Source organism: Rhinopithecus roxellana, chromosome 7 (genome assembly GCF_007565055.1).
Source record: "Rhinopithecus roxellana isolate Shanxi Qingling chromosome 7, ASM756505v1, whole genome shotgun sequence".
Lineage (NCBI taxonomy): Eukaryota > Metazoa > Chordata > Mammalia > Primates > Cercopithecidae > Rhinopithecus > Rhinopithecus roxellana.
Window position 1 is genome coordinate 81,184,643 of NC_044555.1, and position 23,962 is coordinate 81,208,604.

Consider the following 23,962-nt stretch of genomic DNA (forward strand, 5'->3'; position numbering starts at 1 on the left):
GTAAGGATTCTAACCTAGGCATTCTATCTCCAGAGTCCATGCTGGTAACCACTGCACCACGCTGCCTCCTGAAATCTAAATTAATGCTGCCCATAGTTCCAAGAGGCGTTATTATTAAAATTCATAAGAAGGACTGATCATTTACTTAGGAGAATATAATTCACTTCAGAGATTTTACTCAACAAAAAGAAATAACAGAAGCTGGCAGATACTAAGACATTATTTTACAAAGTTAAAACATTACCTCTGGTCTCTTATCCTTGGCTGTGATTACAAGACCACATGGTCTGCTGCTTGAAATTGCTTAACTGGCTCCAACCTTAAATTGCCTTACAATTTCTGTAAATGAGAAGTAGCTGTAAACTCTAAGGATTCGTGATATCACTGGCTTTGCTAATCTACTAAATCACTGGTCTGATTTCTCTTTTGAACTGCCAACAGTTCAACTCTTTTTCTAAGTCAAATCTTATGGACAACTATAATATATGAAATTGGGCAAAGTTTTGTGCTTTGCTTGAAGCAGAGAGGGGCTTCTTGCTCTCTACTATCCATCTCAGTATCCCCTAAAGGCATGTCCCTAAAACCTCAGAGCCTAGAAACAGGGAAGGAAAATACCATGTGAGATGCAGTGATCAGCTTCATATCTGTATTAATTCAGCTCCCTTTAGACCGCTCTGCCTGACACTATACCCAACAGTATCTTTTGCTGCTACACCAGGAAGTCCTCACAGGATCTTAACCCTCTTCTGCAGAGCTCAAGGGAAGGAAACTCTTCACAAACAGCTGCAAAGGGCACTCACTGACCAATACTCAGCAAAACAGAAACGAGTCGCAGAAACACAACAAAGGGTTTTTTCCAATGGCAAAGTATGGTATTCAATTACTTTTGTTTGCATTAGAAACACAAAACAAAACAATCCATATACCTAGGCAGGGTAGAGGTAAAAAAAACAAAAACAAAAACAGTAAAACTTTGGTTATAGTTCAGGAAATACAAAAACTGATAAGTCCCAACCAGTAACCATGACCAATCGTTTTTTTGTTTGTTTGTTTTTTGTTTTTTGTTTTTGTTTTTTTGAGATGGAGTCTCGTTCCATCGCCCAGGCTGGAGTGCAGTGGCATGATCTGGGCTCACTGCAAGCTCTGCCTGCCAGGTTCATGCCATTCTCCTACCTCAGCCTTCCGAGTAGCTGGGACTACAGGCGCCCGCCACCAAGCCGGCTAATTTTTTGTATTTTTAGTAGAGACAGGGTTTCACTGTGTTAGCCAGGATGGTCTCAATCTCCTGACCTCGTGATCCGCCCATCTCGGCCTCCCAAAGTGCTGGGATTACAGGCATGAGCCGCTGCACCTGGCCAACCATGACCAATCTGTTAACCATCCCATGCATCCCATTGAGTGGTTGGTTAGTAGCCACTGCCAAGCCATTATCCCTAATGGTGCACATCAAAAAAATAAAATTTACAGAAGTTAGTTTTAAATAGTTTTAAGTGCTGGTTGTACACTGGGAGAATGGCAGAGTAACTCCCATTATCTTGATTCACTCAGTGCCAGGTTCCATGTGTAGTAACCGATGTCAGGGCTTCTCCCAGATCCCTTCAGATCCCTTTTAACCCTTTCTGTGCCTCCACCTCAAAGTTAATGGCTATAACCAATGACCATTGGGTAAGGGAGCATGAAAGCCCAGCTCCGTTGCCAGGGATGGGCTTGGACATCTCTGAGGCACGTTGATCCTCCAAAGTGCCTTGCAGGATCAAGGTAAAGCCACCCTCTTCAGTACTTTGCCTGAGATGGCAGCCTTGCTTCACTTCCTCCCCTAATTTGTCCTGATTCCTTTTACTGTTCTCCTAGGAACACTTACTCAAAAATCACTTGCATGGGAATCTTCATCTCAGGGTCTGCTTCTGGGAAACCCCACCTAAGAGAGCACACTACCCAGCTTGCTACTACCCCAAATTGGTGGGTGTGAGGAATCTTATCCTCCCTAGAAGCAGTTCTGGTGTGCAATTAACATGGCATTTGCCCCACCCCTTTCCTCCCACCAATATATCCATAATCTTTAGCCTAAATTGATTTACTTTATTTGATCAAAAAGGTGAGACTATAAACCCAAATAAAGTTCCAGTTGAAAAGAACGTACAGGGCATGTCATGTATGGGTTAGACAAATTGTCAAGCTAAAATTTAAAAATAAACTTTCTGCAATGTAGTAGTGTGCTTTCCTTACATTACTAAGTTAAGCATAAGTAATTGACATAAATCTTTGTGAAGTGGAGTTTGGTCTTGCTTTTTGGTTGTTTCTTAAAGGTAGCAACCTTGCTGTACTGAGGAGCTATAATTTAAAGCATAAAACTGCACTATAAGTGAAAGGAATTAGGCTAAATCAGCACACATATTAAGACATACTTTGAAAATTGCTCTTGACCAAACTTTATATGAGCTTGCTTGCTTGTAATTTTCCTAACTCTATAGGTTTGTATGCAGCAAAAATTTCTGAGTTTTCTTAGGTTGCACTTACTCTGACACCTATGATTCGAGTCCATCCCATGGGACATGAATTTTGGTAAACCTAGTGAGAGCTGACAACCCAGAAGGGGCCAGCCTTATGTCACTGCACGCCTCAGGTTAAATAGACACAACAGCCTGGCTTACCTTTATTCCCAGAGCTTCTCCAGAAATAACAGCAACTGTCACACCATCCCTACTGGGTTTAGGGATTTCTTCACTTTTCAGTTCCTGGTACTGAGGCTCCACCATCTTCTCTGAGCTCCTCAAATTAACCCACAGTTGTAGGCCGTGGGCTGGCTCCTCTGAGCAAGGCATCTCGGCGTGCAGAATGCCCCGGCCCGCAGTCATCCACTGCAAACACCAAACCAACAAGAAGGAAATGTAACCAAGCTCCTAATAAGTCTACAGGTGGAACAATTAAAACACCATCACGCAGCGAGGCATCTTACAGGTGCTGCTATCAGAGCCCCTGGGCATCGAGAGGAATAATAAACATCAGTGACAATTGCTGGGGCCCTTTCCAGTTTTGCAAATGCTTTCTGTGCTTCCTCACTTGAAATCAACACATCGGAACTGAAATTCCCACAAATGGAAGAATCCTCTCTTTGACATCCCTGAGTCTTAGATTAAGCTCTAAGACGGGCAGTTGCAGGAAGATAGTATACTAGGCTGTGTTCTCAGGAGATACAACTTAAGAAGTGAAAAAAGCAGGATTTGGCAGGGGGAGAAGCCGACCAGCAATGCAGTTACTACAGAGGCTTTAGCCAATCCAACAGGGAGCTCTGGAGTTGAGATGAACCTTCAGAATTGTCCCAGCTTGAGACAATGTGACCCAAGTTTTTACATACCCACATCAGCAAACCATTGACTGTGGGCCATCCCCAAGTAGAAAGCAGGGCAGTGCCTAGGGAGGGAAGCAGCTGTGAGCCATCAGCAGCCAGTGTTCCCAGACATTGGAGGATAAATATGTGGGCCTGAAAATACATTTTGAGGTCCCCAGTATCCACTATACTGTGGGTGGTTAACTTGTGTCTGTACTTGCTCACTTCCAGTAACGGAACCCCTGCTACTTGGAGAAACAATTATTGCCTCCACTGTTGTGCAGATTCTTCAAGTGTTTGTTCATATCTTTATTAAGAGCAGATTAGGGACCAGCCCCAAAGCCTAAATCTTGGAATCTGGAGATGAAGGTATGAACATCATAGATGCATTTCCTGTCTTAGTTTGAGTTCTCCCACAGAAGTTCCTGAGACAAAGACATGTGCAGGTTGTGTATTTGGAAAGTGATGCAGAAAGCACAAGTGAGAGAGTAGGGAAGAGTGAGGCAAGGGAGAAAGCCAAAAAGAGTTGTTAATGAGAAGGTTGCATCTGTAGACATCTGGAATTCAATCCCACTGGGAACCATATATGTGCTTTCAAATTGTTGCATGGAGAAGAGGGGAAGCTAGGGTATTTAGACTCCAATTCTCATCCTTCACTGACCAAGAGTTCCCATGGGAGTGTTAAATCACTGACACATATGGTCTGCCCAATACGTGAGCTGGAGAAAGCCCTCAGACAGAGTAGCAGCACTTGAGATGGTGCTGTACACATACGGGGACCATCACCACCTGAACTCACAGTTGGGCCAAGGGGCTATGAGGCAGGCCATCAACAGCATCTTCCACACAGCCCTCGTCGGGGGAATAATCCTTAAACAAACAATGTCATGCATCATTATTGCCATTATAATTGTGCTTGACACGTCAAAGAATGACAGGGTTCTGTGAGCACATGAAATGTCCTGCTCAGTTCAAGGCAGCTTATGTGAGGGTGCAATCTTCAGGCTGAGATCCAAACAAGGAGTAAGAATTAGCCAGGGGAAGGGGAACAGGAAGATGATTCCACGGACAGATAATAGCATGTGAAAAAGACTCTGAGACAAGAATGAACATTATTAGTTGAAGGATCTGAAAGGAGGCCAGTGCATACTTTAAAGATTTTTTTTCTCCTATGAAGTCTAGATTTCCCTCTACTCCCATTTGAAAAGGCTTGTTAAACCTTCTAATGTAGGAGTTGGCAAACCACAGCCTGGGGGCCCAATCTAACCTGCCACCTGTTTCTGTAAAGGTTTATTGGCACATGGTCATACCCATTCATTAACATACGGTCTATGTCTGCTTTCACGCTGGAATGACAGAGTCAGGTAGCGGCAGCAGAGACCATATGGCCCCCAAAGCTCATTTGCCCTTTATAGAAAAAATTTGTTGACCCTGCGCTAGTGCAGTATAAGGTATACCTAAACACCTCTTATGCTGCATTTCTTCTGTCTAATGATAGCTATTGGTGCCCCTCAAAGACATCTTCCCATTTTTAAGCATTTTCCTTTTCCCTTAAAAGTTCATTTCTTTATATTTTCAATGCTGTGGTTATCCTTTTTAGATATGAGCTAGTTTGGTAATACCTTACTTAAAATGGCCTATATATGGGATCTGGAAGGGAAGAATGGGGTTCTCTTTCCATCCTCATCATTTACTAGCTCTGAGGTCATGGGTATCTGTTTTCAAAAACATCTTTAAATCCCCATTTTCTCATTTTTAAAAATGAGATGAGAATAATATTATACTTCTTTTTGCTGGGCACAGTGGTTCATGCCTGTAACCTAAGCACTTTGGGAGGCCAAGGCGGGTGGATTGCTTGAGCCTAGAAGTTTGAGACCAGCCTGGACAACATAACGAGACCCCATCTCTACAAAAAAAATAAAATTAGCCAGGTGTGGTGCTGTGCACCTGTGGTCCCACCTACTAGGGAGACTAAGGTGGAAGGATTGCTTGAGCTGGGGAGGTCGAGGCTGCAGTGAATCGTGAATGCACCACTGCACTACGGCCTGAGCAACAGACTGAGGCCCTGTCTCAAAATGATAATAATAATAATACTTATCGCAAAGACATCATGCATATGAAAACTCTGAATAAACTGAAAGACACTATGCAATCATCATCCTAATCAATGTGAAGTTATAGTGGTATAAAAAGTGTTGACCAATGTCTCACATGTACGGCTGCTAGGCAGCTCCACAGTGCAGATGGCAGAAGTCACCACTTCCATGAACAGGACATTTCCAGTCATCGTATCTAGCTTTGTAAGCAGTCTTCATTTCGTTTTCTGCTCCAGTGAGAGGTTACTATTGACTTTTTGCCATGACTTTGTTCTTTTGCTTTTTTGTCTTTAAATTTCACTTTCATTGAAATCTTATGATTCAAATATGTGAATTTATCATTCCTCATAACATATATATATATAATCCCAGAAAGTAACTGGTATAGAGTTCTGACTTACAAAACTGGCAAATATGACCCAAGTATTTTGGGGGATTTTAACTGTAACATATCTCAGACAAGACTAGGATGATGGAGGGCTCAAGGTCATTGTCTTAAGTGATAACACCTAACCCTGCAAAATGCAGCAAAGTGGTCTAGAAAGATGAGGACTTGAAACAATCACTGAATTTGGCAATTGGGACATCACAAGTGACCATTATCTGAATAGCTTCAGTAAAGATTTGGAAGGGCTACTGAGAGGCCAAATCTGATTTCAGTAAGTGCAAAATGAATGAAAGATAAGGAAGTTGGGATATCATTCCTTATTACTTTTATTATTATTATTATTATACTTTAAGTTCTAGGGTACATGTGCACAATGTGCAGGTTTGTTACATATGTATACACGTGCCATGTTGGTGTGCTGCACCCATTAACTCATCATTTACATTAGGTATATCTTCTAATGCTATCCCCCTCCCCACAAAAGGCCCCAGTGTGTGATGTTCCCCTTCCTGTGTCCGAGTGATTTCATTGTTCAATTCCCACCTATGAGTGAGAACATGAGGTGTTTGGTTTTCTGTTCTTGCGATAGTTTGCTGAGAATGATGGTTTCCAGCTGCATCCATGTCCCTACAAAGGACACAAACTCATCCTTTTTTATGGCTGCATAGTATTCCATGGTGTATATGTGCCACATTTTCTTAATCCAGTCTGTCACTGATGGACATTTGGATTGATTCCAAGTCTTTGCTATTGTGAATGGTGCTGCAATAAACATACATGTGCATGTGTCTTTATAGCAGCATGATTTATAATCCTTTGGGTATACACCCAGTAATGGGATGGCTGGGTCCAATGGTATTTCTAGTTCTAGATCCTTGAGGAATCGCCACACTGTTTTCCACAATGGTTGAACTAGTTTACAGTCCCACCAACAGTGTAAAAGTGTTCCTATTTCTCCACATCCTCTCCAGCACCTGTTGTTTCCTGACTTTTTAATGATCACCATTCTAACTGGTGTGAGATGGTATCTCATTGTGGTTTTGATTTGCATTTCTCTGATGGCTAGTGATGATGAGCATTTTTTCATGTGTCTGTTGGCTGCATAAATGTCTTCTTTTGAGAAGTGTCTGTTCATGTCCTTTGCCCACTTTTTGATGGGGTTGTTTTTTTCTTATAAATTTGTTTAGGCTCCTTGTAGATTCTGGATATTAGACCTTTGTCAGATGGATAGATTGGGAAAATTTTCTCCCATTCTGTAGATTGCCTGTTCACTCTGAGGATGTTTTCTTTTGCTGTGCAGAGGCTCTTTAGTTCAATAGATTCCATTTGTCAATTTTGGCTTTGGTTGCCGTTGCTTTTGGTGTTTTAGACATGAAGTCCTTGCCCATGCCTATGTCTTGAATGGTATAACCTAGGTTTTCTTCTAGGGTTTTTATGGTTTTAGGTCTAACATCTGAGAAATGTAAGAAAAAGACTAGGTGGGAACTAAAAAGTGATTGAGGGGTCAAGGAAAGTGTGAAAGAAGAATATAAGAGACCTGTGTGGTTTCCAGGCTGAGTAAAAGAATCTGTAGAAAGGGAGAAGTCAATATAATAGAGAGAGTGTGGAAAGGGTGAATATACTGGAAGTGGGCAGGATCAAGCATGTGCACCCAAAAACTACTAAACCACCAGCAATTCCTTGTCCTTGGCCATACCTGCAAATCTCCTGGGTTCATTTGACCAGTGTGTCCACAGAAGTCTTCATGGGCCATGCTGCCCCCTTCCAGGAGGTAGGATACCTTTGAAAAACAAACAGGAAAAAAAGTAGATCCTTTGCCTATTTTTAAATTGGGTTATTATTTAATTATTTCCACTGATTTGTATGAGTTCCTTGTATATTTTGGAACTTAATCCCTTATTGGATAATATGGTTTGCAAACATTTTCTCCCATTCTGTGAGTTGCCTTTTCATTTAAAAAAAAAAATAGGCAAATGACTTGAATAGACACTTTTCCAAGGAAGACATACAAATGGCCCACAGGTATATGAAAAAGCAGTCAACATCATCAGAAAAATGCAAATGAAAGCTACAATGAGACGTTATCTCACATCTGTTAGGACAGCTGTTAACAAAAAGTCAAAAGAAAACAAGTGTTGGTGAGGGTGTGGAGAAAAGGGAATCCTTATACATTGCTGGTGGGATGGTAAATTAGTATAGACATTATAGAAAAGAATATGGAGGTTCTTCAAAAGATGAAAAATAGAATTCCTATGCAACACAGCAATCTCATCCTGGGTATATATCCAAACAAAATAAAATCACTATCTCAAAGAGTTATTTTATACTCCCATGTTCATTGCAGCATTATTCGTAATAGCCAAGATATGGAAATAACTAGAGTATCTGTTGACCAATAAATAGATAATGTGATATATATACACAATGGAATACTATTAAGCCTTAAAAAAGAAGGAAATGTTGCAATTTTCAGCAGCACGGATGAACCTGGAGGATATTATGCTAAGGGAAATAAGCTAGACACAGAGGGACAAATACCGCATGATCTCACATAAACAGAGTAGAAGGATAGCTACCAGGGGTCAGGACGTAGGAACATGGGAAGATGTTGATTAAAGGGTACAAACTTGCGGTGACAAGATGAATATGTTCTGAAGACCTAAATCACAGCATAGTGAGTAGAATTAATAGTAAGTATTGTACACTTAAAATTTCCTAAGAGAGTAATCTTCTGTGCTCTCACCATAAAAATAGGTAACCATGTGAGGTAATGGATACCTTAGCTTGATTGTGGTAATCATTCCACAATGTATACATACATCATCACATTGTACACCTTGAATATAAACAATTTTTATTTGTCAACCATACCTCAATAAAGCTCGAAAAAAAGGAAAAAGAAAAAGTGGGTATTGGGTAGCTGTGAAGATGTGTTTGCTTTTTCCACAGAAAATTTGTTGAGAAAAGTGTCAGGAGCAACTAAATGGAATAAACTGAGAGAAAGAATCTCTGTGACCGGGCCACATTAGCCATAAAATGTCTTTGAGAGAATTTCACCTAGGTGCCCCTTCCTCCTGGCAGATGCATCCCTGAGCCTGCCAGAGCTCACAGCTGAGTGAAAAGAGCCGCCACTCACCTCTTCAGCCCAGCAGATGATGGCCCTGGCATGGTGGGCCCTGGAGATCAGGGTGAAAGAGAGACAGCTCCTGTTGAACCAGCAGGGTCCCTGTTACCAAGGCTTGTTCACACAGGTGTGTGGGATGACATACGTGAGGTCTCCACACCTTCGCCAAAAAGCTGCCTCAGGAAATCCAAAGGAAACGTATTTCTGACACCAAGCACACAAACTCGCTAGGTGCTCAATAAATGTTTCTAAAATACGTTAAATGAATTCATATAAATTAAAGTCAACTTTTCCAGGGACATGTCTATACTAAATCTAAAAGTGGAAAGAAATTCTATGCTGCCCAATAGAGTAGCCACTAGCAACACGTAGCTATTTAAATTTAAATTAATTAAAATTAAATAAAATTGGCTGGGTGTGGTGGTTCACGCCTGTAATTCCAGCACTTTGGGAGGCCAAGATGGGCTGATCGCCTGAGGTCAGGAGTTCAAGACCAGCCTGGATAACACGGTGAAACCCCGTCTCTACTAAAACTACAAAAAAATTAGCCGGGTGTGGTGGCAGGCGCCTGTAATCCCAGCTACTGGGGAGGCTGAGGCAGGAGAATCACTTCAACTCGGGAGGCAGAGGTTGCAGTGAGCCAAGACTGTACCATTGCACTCCAGCCTGAGCAACAAGAGTGAGACTTCATCTCAAAACAAAACAAAACAAAACAAAAACAAAAACAAAAAAAATTAATTTAATTTAAAATTCAGCACCTCAGGTGCACCTGCCACATTTTGGGTGCTCAAAAGCCCCATCCGGCTAATGGCTATCATATTGGATAGTGCAGATTATAGAACATTTCCATCTTTACAGAAAATTCCATTTGATAGCACAGATTTAGATAGAATGAATTTGAAAAGCAGTAGTCAACTATGGTAGGCATTTTGTGTACATAGAAAAACCTTCCCAGGACTTTCTGCAATCACAGTACCTTTTGGTAGAACAAGAATCGCATCAACTCTAAAAAGCAGAAGAAAATTAAACCCTTCTTATTTCATTATTCTACTAAAGGGAAAAATCAAGCAACTCTAAACTTCTCATTTTAAGGCTATTGTGATTACTCTAGCAAATAAAGATTAAAAGATACCAAATAATTCGCAAGAACTTAAAATTATCTCGGGAACATGGTAACATTGTTATCTGAAATATATAATTTAGCACTTAAAGCGTAAAATGTTGTGTGTCAGGACATGGGCTGTTTTTGTATAATCTATTTGGATTCAACATCCATTTTGTATGCATTTGGGAAATTTATCTGCAACTCCTTCAAGAAATACCAATCAGCCTAAACAGTTCGGAAAGGCATGTGCAAAACCATGTTTATCTGCAAAACACGTGTGGCTCCCCAACTTAAGCTTAAGGGCGACAAATTCTAACATTTACATTATCATTACTGGATGAATTTTTGTATATTAGCTATCTCAATGTTTTCTTTAAAACTTAATGTGTTTATCCTTCTTAATCTTGAACACTTTACTTCAAAATTTTATTAACTATTATTAAATGAGTGAACCAGAAAATGTAACCTCTGACTAAAATCCCAACATATTTTGTAATTATGTAGCCAGACCTAATTTTCACTCAAATATATTCAACCAAATAAACCAATTTAAATCAGTACTTAAAAAGAATAAGCAATGCTTTTTACCAACAAATCCCTAAATCCAAAATAAACAACAGAGTGGAAATATTATAAGATTTAAAGAAGAAAGGAAAACAAAAAATGCCCAGGAGGCAAGAGAAGAGAAAATATTTATGAGGTTCTCAGCATATACATCAGATATTGCTGTTTTACACAAACAAAATTGTTATTTCCTCCTCTATACAAGCACTCATCAAATATGTCAAAGCCAGATTGTTTTTGTAGTCTATGTTTTTGCTTTATCCTAAGGCATAAAAAGTAGACCTAACTAGTCTTTTTTTATATGAAAATTCAAAAGGTTGTTTTAAAAAATCCTAAACAGCAATGGTTATTATTCTGCCCTACACATTTGTATATTTGACATAATCATAACATATCCATTCAAATATATAAAAGCTATGATACAATAACTTTAAAATAATATATTGAGAAGGTAAGTGCACCAACAACATTCATTGAACAAATGCTCACTGAAGTCCTATAATGTTGTAGGTACTGTGTTGGGAGATAAAAAAGTGGAGAAGACAGATACAGTAATTGTCTTCATGAAGCTTATATTCTCATGAGGAAGATATACAGTAAGTAGGACTGGTAGATTTGAAAGTAGAAATTGAGTTTGTAGAGCCAAGCCCCCTCCTCTCTTCCTCCTCTTGACAGTGAGCCCACCCACAGAAAGTAAGTGCCCTCTTTCTCTCTTTGTCTCCGTGAGAGTGACTAGCACCTGTGGTGGTAGCCAACAGGGGTCTAGGACAGCTGGTGAGATCTGAGTAAGTCTGCCTTATTTCCAGGTACAGTATTCAGAAGCCTACCTGCCTGCAGATATAAGTTACCTTCTCCAATATCAGCTTTATCCGAAATAAAGGTATTTTTGTCTGCCATCTTTCTTACTCCTTTATCTTCTCAACTGGTTGAGAATTCAGGCTGGGAGAACAAGTTAGTATTTATTATGCCTCCTAATACCTCAACTAAAAGCAATAAAAGCCTTGCTACTGTCATGTTGTTGACGTTTTATATTGCAGATGTATAATAAACTCACCTCTTCCTGAGCTAACTTTACTGGATGCCAGTTCTTGAATCAAAATATTTATAGAGCACGTAATACAGTGCAAATCAGGGCTGGCTGACACAAGGACTCTCCACGTTTCATCCTGCAGAACAATATCATTGAGGTATACTGTGAACAGAATAGCCTAGGCAGGGCCTTTACCCCAGCAGGCCATAGGCAGATGGCTACAAAAATTAGAGGTTCTAGGTTTGAAGTCTAAAACCCCCATCTGGGAGCTTGCTATAGTAATGGCAACAATGCGACATTGGCACAGGGATAGAAGAGAACCATTTGTATGCGAAATTAATATATGAGAGTAGCAATTTCAAATCAGTGGGGAAAGGATGTATTTCCCAGTGAATGATGTTGGAACAAATGACCATATGAAAAAAGACAGTAATCCCCCACTACATACAAAAACATGTTTCAAATAGATGAAGGATTTAAATGCAAATAGTACACTTCTGAGATTTAAATCTAAGGAGACAAAAAAATACAAGATTTTCTGCACAATTCTATTCTCTGTAATATTTACTGTAATAGCAAAAGACAGGGACATTCTGGATGATAGGTTAATAAGTAACACAACTAAATTACAGTGTAGCCATATAAGAGAATACTATGCAATTGTTTTTTTTTTTTTTTTGAGACGGAGTCTCGCTCTGCCACCCAGGCTGGAGTGCAGTGGCCGGATCTCAGCTCACTGCAAGCTCCGTCTCCCGGGTTTACGCCATTCTCCTGCCTCAGCCTCCCGAGTAGCTGGGACTACAGGCGCCCGCTACCTCGCCCGGCTAGTTTTTTTGTATTCTTTTAGTAGAGACGAGGTTTCACCGTGTTAGCCAGGATGGTCTCGATCTCCTGACCTCGTGATCCGCCCGTCTTGGCCTCCCAAAGTGCTGGGATTACAGGCTTGAGCCACCGCGCCCGGCCCTATGCAACTGTTAAAAAGTGATATAGATCTTTATTTATTGACACGGAAAAAAAAGAAATATTATTTAATTGAAAAAGCAGGTTACAGAACAGCAATTCTATTTAAAGGGGACAAATAAAACAATGTATTTAAATGGACTCATTTAAATAAAATTATCCAGTCGTGTTAGTATGGATGGAGGTGCCTGGATGAACATACATCACAGTGTGAACAGTGGTCATCTCCAGAGAGTAGAATTTCAGATGTTTCTTTCCATTTTTCTGATAGTTTGAATTTTCTGTAATAATGAATTGGCTTTTATACAATGAAAGCAACATTTTTATTTTGGAAAATACAAAGATGCTGCCACTAATCAGTGGATGAAAGTAAGTGGTATAGTTTATTTTACATAGATGCTGATGAGTATCTTGTTCCCTGCTTAGGTGAACTGGGGCTGGATAGAAAGGCAGTGAGACACAAGGGGAAACACGAAGAATCAGAAGAGTAACTCCATATTACATGTAGGACAATGCAGCTCCGACTTGAACATGTGCTACTGTGTGGGAAAGACCTGCATTTTTTACAGAGAGAGTTTATGTCAGAATAGGAACAAAGCATTTAGGATCTAATACAAAGCTTAAAAATTTAAGGGGACAAACAAAAGCTTCCAGATTTCAAACCATCAGCCAAACTATAAGGGGTGGTGTCTAGAATTGCTTTGCTTTTCCTGCTGCACATGCATTTTTAATTAAAATAATTGCATGAGAAAGGCAATCTCCATTCTGTTTGGGCTGAAGCTCCCTTTTGGGCTCTCAAAGGAGTCCCTTTCAAATCATATTCTTTTCCATCCCCAAATATTTTTCAATTATCCAAGCCTAAGGGCTTTCAGGTTGCTAACCATCTAAAAATATGTCAAGCAACTTTAAAAAGTAAATTGTGGTGTGTATGATTCATTTAAGGATGAAAATCTAAGTGGACATCAAGATTTTTTTTCCCCAAATTTGATTTTAGGAAGCAATTTCAACACTTTTTTAAAAAGATTCAGGAAACAGTTATCCCCCCTTTCCTCTACTTTTGCAGTGTGGATGTTCCTTTCCCTGGTTATACAGTTAAACCTCGTTGCTCCTATCCTAAATATCATAAAATCTGAATTAGAGAAGTCTGGTCAATGAAGTTTTATTGAATACAAAATGCCTACCTTTTACTACTTAAAGCAAAAAACATACTTTCAGTCTTTGGGAAAAAAAATCAGAAACCAAGGAAACCACTGACCTTTTACTTATTATAACCTTTTATTTGTTTTTTTGCTAAGTAGTGTAAATGCTAGACTGAGACTTTACATATAAATTAATGTCTGCAGAGGATTTTTTAAAAAACTGAAGCAGTACTTCTGAGAGTTGACACAATCCAGATGATTTTTTAGGGTATTACATAATCACAAACACCTGGAGAATTGCCGTGGGTGGCTGACGAATTGTGAGTGTTATGTTTAAACTCAAGAGTTGCATGTGTGTAATTAAGTAAGAAAGTTGTAATCTGAAACAGGTGTTTTCTTAAAGCACTTGATGTGCTTCTCGGTCCCGCTTCCTCTTTTCCCCCTTCTAATTCTTTCCGTGGGTCTTTACTAAATATTTTTTGCTTCCTTGTCAGTTCTTGTTTCCTTGTGTGTTTGTGTTTGGGGGCAGAAGGACAAAACACCCAATAGTGATGAAAGAAAAGTGTCACTTGCCATGTGAAGTTTAGGAAAGGTGCGCCTCAAGGAGCTATACATTAATTCTGAAGAATTACAAAGCAAGAGAGAATATAGTTTGTTCTTTCTGGCTGGTATTTAGAAGGCAGAGTCTGAGTACCTCATTCAGTGTTTGGGAATAAGATGCAAGACCTCTTCGTTAAATGTTTATATGATAGGGAAAACTATGTTTTCCTTTAATTTCCATTTGCTTTAAAATAGTGGCTTTTTTTTTTTTTTTTTTTTTTTTTCCTGTCTACTAGTGGCTTGGTAGGAAAAAGAGAAAAACAAAACAAAACACGAGTTGAGGTCATGGCTGATGAGAGATGCCAGCAAGGAACATATTGCATAATAGAAGCTGCTAACTGGTCTTCAAGGATATTTGAATCCATACAATTAAGGACTCAAGTTATTTTATAAAAATGTTTTCATGACTTGAGTAGAAACCTGGAAAATCACCCCACTAAATGGACTCACCCAATCCCAACCCCGCATACGCACCTTCACAAGTTCCAAAAGGTGGTTTTAACAAGAAGGAAAAGATAACCAACACAGTTCAAGTATTCAGCCAATGGACAAACCCAAGTATTTTAAAGCTCTACCAGGTCCTGCCTTACATGTCCCTGCCACTACCCTGCAGAAGCACCAGTGCTCCAGAGACTCCCGCCACTCTGCCCCCTGCAGGTGTGGCACTGTCTCCAAAAACTACTCGGGCTTTGTGGCTCTGGTGCAAACCTCGGGTTTGCCATTTACCCGGTTTGGTATGCAGGGTGAACTCCCTTCACTTCTTGGAGGCTCAGTCTCCTCGTGTACAGAATAGACCTGGGAGGTGAGGTCTCCGAGTGTGATAAGTAGTAAGTGAGTAATGTGTGCAAAGCACCTGGCCCATAACAGGTGATGAGTAAGTTCTAGAGTTGGCACAGCCACCACAGCTCCATGGGGCAGAGATCCCATTCGTGGATCCTCATTCAGGCTTCTTGGAATAGTTCTCCCCACCCCCTCCAATAGTCTCACAGTTCACCTCCTCGCTTCACTCAAGCCTCTGTTCAAATGTTACTGCCTAAGAAAGGCCATCTCCAACCAGCCCATCTGGTCTAATTTATCAACCAATTCTTTATCCTCCTACCATGGTTTGTTTCTTCTTCCTAGCTTTTTCACTATGGGACACTATATTATGTAATTATTTGTTATTCATTTATTGTCCATCTTCATTAAGAGAATGTAAGCCCCATGAAGGCAGGGACTTTTTAAACTTACTTCTTTAACTTAGCTACAATGGTGCCTAGCATACAGCTGGCACTGAAGATTTGTTCAATTAAGGAATGAATTGATCAATCAATAGATGGATGGATGGATGAATAGCATCTTATATTTGCATAGCATTTCAGCATTTACAAAGCATCTGATCCTGGAAATATGTGATCACCTATACATTATTGATGAAAACATCGTGGCTTAGTGAGATTAAGGTTACAGTTAATAATAGCAGAACAAGGATCTAAACCAACATTTTCTGTCCCTAAGAATAAAACTACTTTCACTCCCCCACCCCCATGCTGCCTCACAAATGCTGACGGCATATTGCCAGTAATGTACGTGCTGGGAGCACAGGGCTTGTTTCAGAGGAGAAATGCCATGACAATCGCAATAGGAGCCAGAACTGCGAGGATTTCACACAGGTAACAAGAGGACTTTGCCAACTTCAACGGCTTCAGGCAAACTGGCTATTTCAGGCAAAGAAAGGGTTCTACTGCTAATATACACAAAGCTGAAAATAGGCCTCATGATTTCTGAGTGAAAGGAGGAGGTTTATAGACGATCCCAAAGCTACAGGATCCTGAGACGAGGCGATCATGAAATCCTTCTTTGGTGTGGATATCAAAGAGTTCTACCTAACATCTAACTACAAAGAGAAGAACAACTGACTTACTTGTCTCTTATTTTTTTATGTTGTTCCCATTCTCAAGTCTCCCAAACCTATTTTTTTCTTTCACTCTGATTAACATTTCTGACACAGACATCAGGGTTCTATGATAATCATATTCCCAAACCTAACTACTCAAGAGAGCTGAATTACAAACTCCCTGCGAAACTTCCAGCTGCTTCTAGAACCCCAGGACCAGGAATGTCCCTTTTCATTCAAACCCAGACCAGGAATAAATGTTTTGGGATATCTCTTCAGACAAGCTACGCCTGGGTCTCCATGTAATCAGCAGCCCAACTTCTTAACTGGCACCACCTACATCTGGCAAAACTGTGCTCAAGATGTTCATTTCCGTTGTTTTAATTCCCACGTTATACTGAAGGGGCCTGAAGGGAATGGTTTGCTAACTTCTATGATCACGCAAATTTCCACATACAAAAGTGTTCTCTGTACCTAAGGGAGAAAACGGGTAGTCAGAACTACTGTTGCTTAAGAGAGCCCTCTGCTGACACAAATGACACGTGCTCATTCTTTTCCTAAAATCAAACCTCACCAAACCAGATCTATGTCTTGCCAATAGATCCACTGATTACTAAATATGTCTTGCAGCACATGCATGTTGTCTCTGCTTAAAGACTGTGTGTCACTGTGGCAGGTTGCCACCTAGTCATTAAGGGATCAGCTATGTTGTGGCGTAGAGGGAAGTTCTTCTGCTCAGTACAGTCTCCAGTTAAAAGTTACTAAGGCAGACACCTAAGAATGAGGTGCCTGAATATACTTGTTTGCACATACTTTGGGCAGATTTGGGACTCACAGGGGTCTTACAGAGGAATAGGTTTAAGAGACTCATGTCAATTTTCCTTTTAATATTTTGTTAAAAATTAATTATAATATTTAATTAAGCAGCTGACACATTTTTATGGGTACATTATTATTATGATTCCCTGACTCAATTCACTGTAGATATAATTTCTCAAACTTTTAGTGAGTGTGATCATTATACTTGATGTTATCGGGCCCCAGGCCCCAGGATTTTGGACATCAACAAGCAATAAAACATTTTATAATAAAGGGGTCTGAGAGAGGGATGCCAATTTTTTGCCTTCCTTAGTCTTTTAAAAATAAAAGTTAAATTTTGGAATAATTTTTAAGTTTACATAACAATTGTAAAGATAGTATGGAGAGTCCACCCAACTTCTCCTGCTATTAACATATTGCATAACCTCAGAACATTTGCCAAGACTAAGAAACCAACATTGATACATTGCCATTAACTAAAGTATATCACTTATGTGGCTTTCACCAGTTTTTCGATGAATATCCATTTTCGGTCCAGGATCCATGTCATCATGTCTCCTTGGTTTCTTCCATCTGTGACAGTTTCTCACTCTTTCCTTGTTTTTCATGAGCTTGATAATTGTGAAGAGTACTGGTGAAGTATTTTATACAATGCTCCTCAATGGTGGGTGGTGGTGCCAACTTTTAAATTCAGATTGTGAAAGGTAAAAAGTATCTACTATGGTCATCATTTTATAAAAGAAAGGCCATTCTAACAACCAAAACAAGGAAGAATAGCAATATCTGAATAAAGAACAATCTTTTAAATAAAATAAATTTATCTCTAGGAAAGGCCCACTACTTTGCTAATCATTCCTCCCTCCCCTTTCTTTTTCTTTCTTTCGTTCTGGCCCACCCAAGATAAAATGTCATTACAAACTCACAAACAGGAAGTCAGGAATTACCCAGAAGGAACACAGTGGTCATTGCTTCCATACCTTCAGGGAGCTACCACTGTAGCAGAAGATAAACCACTAAAATATGCAGACAAGAGAAATGAAAGCTAAAGAGAAGTACAAGCGAATCTAGAGGAAAGATTGATTGTGACAAAGAATCCAGAGGAATGGGGGAGTAATTTGTGGAGGAGGAATCCTCCCAGGTGACTCTTTTTTTTTTTTTTTTGAGACGGAGTCTTGCTCTGCCGCCCAGGCTGGAGTGCAGTGGCCGGCTCTCAACTCACTGCAAGCTCCGCCTCCCGGGTTCACGCCATTCTCCTGCCTCAGCCTCCCGAGTAGCTGGGACTACAGGCGCCCGCCACCTCGCCCGGCTAGTTTTTGTATTTTTAGTAGAGACGGGGTTTCACCGTGTTAGCCAGGATGGTCTCGATCTCCTGACCTCGTGATCCGCCCGTCTCGGCCTCCCAAAGTGCTGGGATTACAGGCTTGAGCCACCGCGCCCGGCCAGGTGACTCTTAAAAAGATGAAATTTGGGGGAAAAAATTAAAGTGGGGTGAGAAGAAAATGTATATGGAAAGAGGGAAAAATTAGGTTGTAGTAAGTTATAAGCAACTAAAACATGAATTTATTATCATGTTACCACTACATCATGAACAGTGTTGCAGCTATAAGAGGCAAGGTAAATGATTGTCCTTAAATAGCCAGGTACAATCAACCTAATCCATTTTCTCATTATACTAGAAGTTCAGAGGACAAGTGAGAGCACTATTTTGCACTTACAGGTAGGAAAATTCAGATCCCTGGACCATGAAACCATAGGTCCCACAGTAAGTGAGTGGCAGAAGGAGTATGGGGCATTTATTCATAGTTTTATGATCTATGTCACCTGTACAATCTCATTTCTAATGGTATTAAAAATCTTTTAATCATCTGAATGTGCCAAAGTATTCAGAAAATATCAGATATATAGAAAGGGAACTTTGTTCCAGAAAGAGTGGTAGCAAAATAGAGTGGACAAACGTGGGCCTGGAATCGTATAGGCCCACCAAATCTTGCTCTGTATGGCCTGTGTGAATTTCGCAAGTCACCACCTCCCTGAACCTTAGTTTCCTCATCTGTAAAATGAGGGGATAACAATTCTTACTTTTCAAAGTTGTTGTGAGGCTTACAGGTATGTATCGACATATGAAGCTTCTCATAAATCAGCAGTTAATACTATTGTATGGCAAATTTCCTTCAAGTTTAATCCCATGTAGTCAGGCCTGTGATTCTAAGAGTCTATTGATTGGATGACTCTGAAGTAGCTTTGTTAATAATGTGGATGATTTGCATGAAGCTTTTTATCATATAATGATCTATGTAAATTTATTTTGGACTTATTTCTCGTTTCACTTGAAAAGCTTTATTTTATATTTGATGACATAAAATAATGTTTTAACGATTGGCTTATAGTCTTTATTACATTTCCCCCCCTCAATTTTTCTTTTTTCTTTCTTTCTTTCTTTTTTTTTTTTTTTTTTTTTTTTTTTTTTTTTTTTTTTTGAGACAGAGTTTAGCTCTTGTTGCCCAGGTTGGAGTACAAAGGCGTGATCTCAGCTCACTGCAACCTCCACCTCCTGGGTTTGAGCAAGTCTCCTGGGATTACAGGCGCTCACCACCATGCCCAGCTAACTTCTTGTATTTTTTAGTAGAGACGGGGTTTCACCATGTTGGCCAGGCTGGTTTGAACTCCTGACCTCAGGTGAGCCACTCGCCTCAGCCTCCAAAAGTGCTGGGATTACAGGCGTGTGAGCCACCGTGCCCGGTACCCCCAGCCCCCACCCCCACAACACTCAATTTTTCTACTTAAAAACTCTTGGAATATAGCCTTTAAGACAAGAATGGTTTTTGTTTGTAATTGCAATGTGGTGTGGGTGGGGTGTATGGGGAAATTTGTTGGGAATTTACTTGGACTACTTTCAAAGAATATTTCAGTTAAATTTCTACTCTCCCTCATGTGACTTACGTTGTTAACACAGACCAGGCTTTAGTTCTTTGCTGTGGGACCTGTCCTGTGCACTGCAGGAGGTTTGGCAGCATCCCTGGCCTCTACCCACTAGATGGCAGTAGCACTCCCCTGTTGTGACACTCAGCAATGACTACAGAAATTGCCAAATGAGTCGCTTCTCAGGCTTTTGGCTAAGATCAAGTGTAGAAATTGCCATGTGACCCAGATGGACAAATCACCTGCAGTTGAGAACCACTGACATAGACAGCACTCCACAAAAAGCAGAACTTTTAGGCTAAAGATGGTTTTATTTTAACATAATTGTGTTAAGTTGACAGTTTCAGGATGTGAAATATTGTTCATTCATCCATAGCTAGAGATCAAGCTTGGGCTTTGAAGTCCTTCTCCAATAATGGCCCAACCTAAAATTTTAGACCCTATAATACTCCTCCACCTCCCATCCTTCCACATCCCATTTGTAAGCCCAATTAGACGACTCACTGTTTCTACTATATCCCCATACCGCACCTTTCACCTCTACCTCCACTATCCAGAGAGTCAAATCTTACTTACTGGTTAAGGGCTTACTAAATGGCCGAATTTTCCCTGAAGCCCTCCCAGATCCTTCTGTTAGAAGGGATAGCTTCTGCCTCAAAACATGAAGCTTCTTCAACTATACCCATCTTGTTCCTCCTTAATTATTTTCTAACTTTCATGCAAATTTAAAGTCCTCTGCCTCCACTTCTAAACTCATGAGTACACTCACTATTTTAATTTCCTTTCAGCTAGGGAATGTGTTGTGGAGGAGAAAGTTATGTTTTTGATTTAAGGCACTCTTAAATCTCATGAGCCCCTCTAATGGTGCACAAATGTTTTCTAGAGAAAGTCCTCATCCCCACTACACATTGGCGTGTATTATTAGCTTATCTGGTTGACAGGAATAGAACACAAGTAAGGTTCACTTGATCTGGAGAGGGAGGCCTCAGCAAGAGTTCCTGGAGAACAAGTGATCATCAGGACCTTCACCAACCATGAGGGCACAGTTGATCTTTAAATATCTGAATGGCTGGTGTGTGAAGAAGGAATTTTGAAAACATGAATGTCTTAAATAACAAATACAACTAAACATTCTAAAGGTACAAAGAGAAAAAAAGGGTTCCGTGAAAACCAATAATCTTGTCCACAACTTTCCCTTGTCACCCACTAACCTTCCCTAGAGGTCACAATATGAGTTTCTTGAGGGTCCTTTCAGAGATAATCCAGGCAAGTCCATGAATAAAGGTGTAAATGGAAACAACTCAAGTGTCCACCAGTGGATGATTGGATAACAAAATGTGGTCTATCCATACAATAGAATATCTACACAATACAATAGAATATTAGTCAGGCATAAAAAATATATATATGCTACAAACTGAATGAACCTTGAAAACATTATGCTAAGTGAAAGAGACCAAACACAAAAGGCCACATACCATATGATTCATTTTATATGAAATAGAATAGACAAATAAATAGAGACAGAAAGTGTGGTTCCTAGGAGCTGGAGGAAGGAAGAATGAGAAAAGACTGATAATGAGTTCAGGTTTACTTTCTGGGCTGATGAAAGTGTTCTGGAATCAGCAGTGATGGTTGTACAATCCTATAAATATGATATAAACCACTACTTTTAAAAAAGCTTTGTAAATACTTATTTGCACCTGTTATGATGTGTTCATTTTCTCTCTAAACACCATCTTCTTTGGGTACTCTAACATGTATTTTGTAATTTTATTTGATTTGCATCAGGGTAGTCTGTAGAAATAATCATTTATTATAATAATCCATCTTCCCCACAATAAACTTGGTAATAAGTCATTTAAAAAAGTAAAAAGGCATAGTTTTTGCTTTTTATATAAATGCTACACTATGCCACAAGAATTCTGCACCTTGCCTCTGTCACTTTCCAAATATCATTAAGGTTGCTCTATATTAGGACTATCAAGCCATGTCATTCTCCTTAATGACTGTATGGTAAGCCATGCTATTGGACACATGTATTTAAACTACTGGTCCTCAGCCAGGGGTGATTTTGCCCTCTCTCACCCCCCAGAGGACAGTTGACAATGTCTGGAGACTTTTTTATTGTCACAACTGGGTGTAGGCAGATGCAATTGGCACCGAGTGGGTAGAGGCCAAGGACGCTGCTAAACATCCTGCAATGCATGGAACAGCCCCCCAGAGCAAAGAATTATGCACCCAAAAAGTCACTAGTTGTGCAGGTTAAAAAAAAAAAATCTAAACCGTTTATGATTGATGAATATTTAAATTGGCTACAATATTTGTCTTTATAGATAATGCTGCATAACATTCCATCTTTCAAATATATAATAATTTTCTTATAGATAATTTCTAGATATGTAATTATTCCTCTACTATTTTGAATAATTCATTTTTTATTTTTTATTTATTTATTTTTGAGATAGAGTCTTGCTTGTTGCCCAGGGTAGAGTGCAAAGGCACAATCTCAGCTCACTGCAACCTCCACCTCCCGGGTTCAAACGATTCTCCTGCCTGAGCCTCCCAAGTAACTGGGATTACAGGCGCCTGCCACCACGCCCAACTAATTTTTGTATTTTTAGTAGAGACGGGGGTTTCACTATGTTGGCCAGGCTGGTCTCGAACTCCTGACCTCATGATCCGCCCACCTCGGCCTCCCAAAGTGCTGGGATTACAGGCGTAAGCCACCGTGCCCAGCCTCTCTTTTTTATTTTTTTAAAAACTGTATTAGAATAAACATTTGTTAATAAGCCTTTCTTCTTACTTTGGATTTTTCCCAGAAATAGATTAATAGAAGTAGGATTACTGGGTTAAAGGAGAATAACTTTTTTCTAGGGAATTATATCGGGTTCTTACGGCCATTATGAGTACGATGTTTTCCCCTGTTAAAAGAAAACTTCGGACAAATTAAATTTAACAGAGTTTAATGGACCAAGAAAAATAAATGATTAGCAGATCTGGCAGCCCCCAGAATCACAGCAGATTCAGAGAGACTCCAGGGATGCCACGTGGTCAGAACAAATGTATAGACAACAAAAGGAAAGTGACGTACAGAAATCGGAAGTGAGGTACAGAAACAGCTGGATTGGTTTCAATAAGCGTTTGGCTTGTTTGAACACTCAGCAGTATATGAGTGGTTAAAGTATGGCTGCTGGGATCAGCCAAGACCCAGCTATTGTTACAGGCACATACTCTTAAGTTAGGTTTTTAATCTTGTCTATCTATTAACTTAGGTTACGGTGCCTCCACAAGGACTCAAATATAGAAATACAGAGTCCTTCTCAGGCCATATTTAGTTCGTTTTAACACCCCCCCCCCCCCCCATTACATCTGATTATTGCTTTTAAGCAGGAGAATTATTGATTTTTACATAGTTATTTTATATCCAGCCATTTACTAATAGGTTTTGGTTGACATTCTTAGTACAGTGGTGCCAAGGGGTGTCTTGAGAGTAGGGGTGGCTTTAGCTTCCTTCTTTTTTTTTGAGACGGAGTCTCGCTCTGTCGCCCACGCTGGAGTGCAGTGGCCGGATCTCAGCTCACTGCAAGCTCCGCCTACCGGGTTCAGGCCATTCTCCTGCCTCAGCCTCCCGAGTAGCTGGGACCACAGGCGCCCGCCACCTCGCCCGGCTAATTTTTTTGTATATTTAGTAGAGACGGGGGTCTCACCGTGTTAGGCAGGATGGTCTCGATTTCCTGACCTCGTGATCCGCCCGCCTCGGTCTCCCAAAGTGCTGGGATTACAGGCGTGAGCCACCATGCCTGGCCAGCTTCCTTCTTACATCTGTTACCTTCACTCTCAAATCATGCCAAATGAATATATATGCTAAGATTTGTGTGCTTCACTGTAATCACAACTTCAGGACAAATCCTGAGCCTTCCTCCCTCCTCCAACCATATCACCAACCAAAACCACATTAAGCCACTGTGAGTTTTATTATTATTTTATTACCTACAAATAATTTTTCTCCTC

At 40.1% G+C, this 23,962-nt stretch overlaps 1 protein-coding gene across 1 annotated transcript in view; it reads right to left on the minus strand.

Annotated features, from left to right (window-relative positions):
• LOC115898623 (pirin-like) overlaps positions 1 to 23,962 on the minus strand; it is a 63,181-nt gene that overhangs the window by 19,786 nt on the left and 19,433 nt on the right. Inside the window, exons 4-5 of the mRNA XM_030933644.1 lie at positions 7,509 to 7,592; positions 2,652 to 2,858 (exon numbers count right to left, since the gene is read on the minus strand). Of these exons, the coding sequence (XP_030789504.1) occupies positions 2,652 to 2,858; positions 7,509 to 7,592 (291 nt within the window). The remainder of the gene's footprint in view (positions 1 to 2,651; positions 2,859 to 7,508; positions 7,593 to 23,962) is intronic.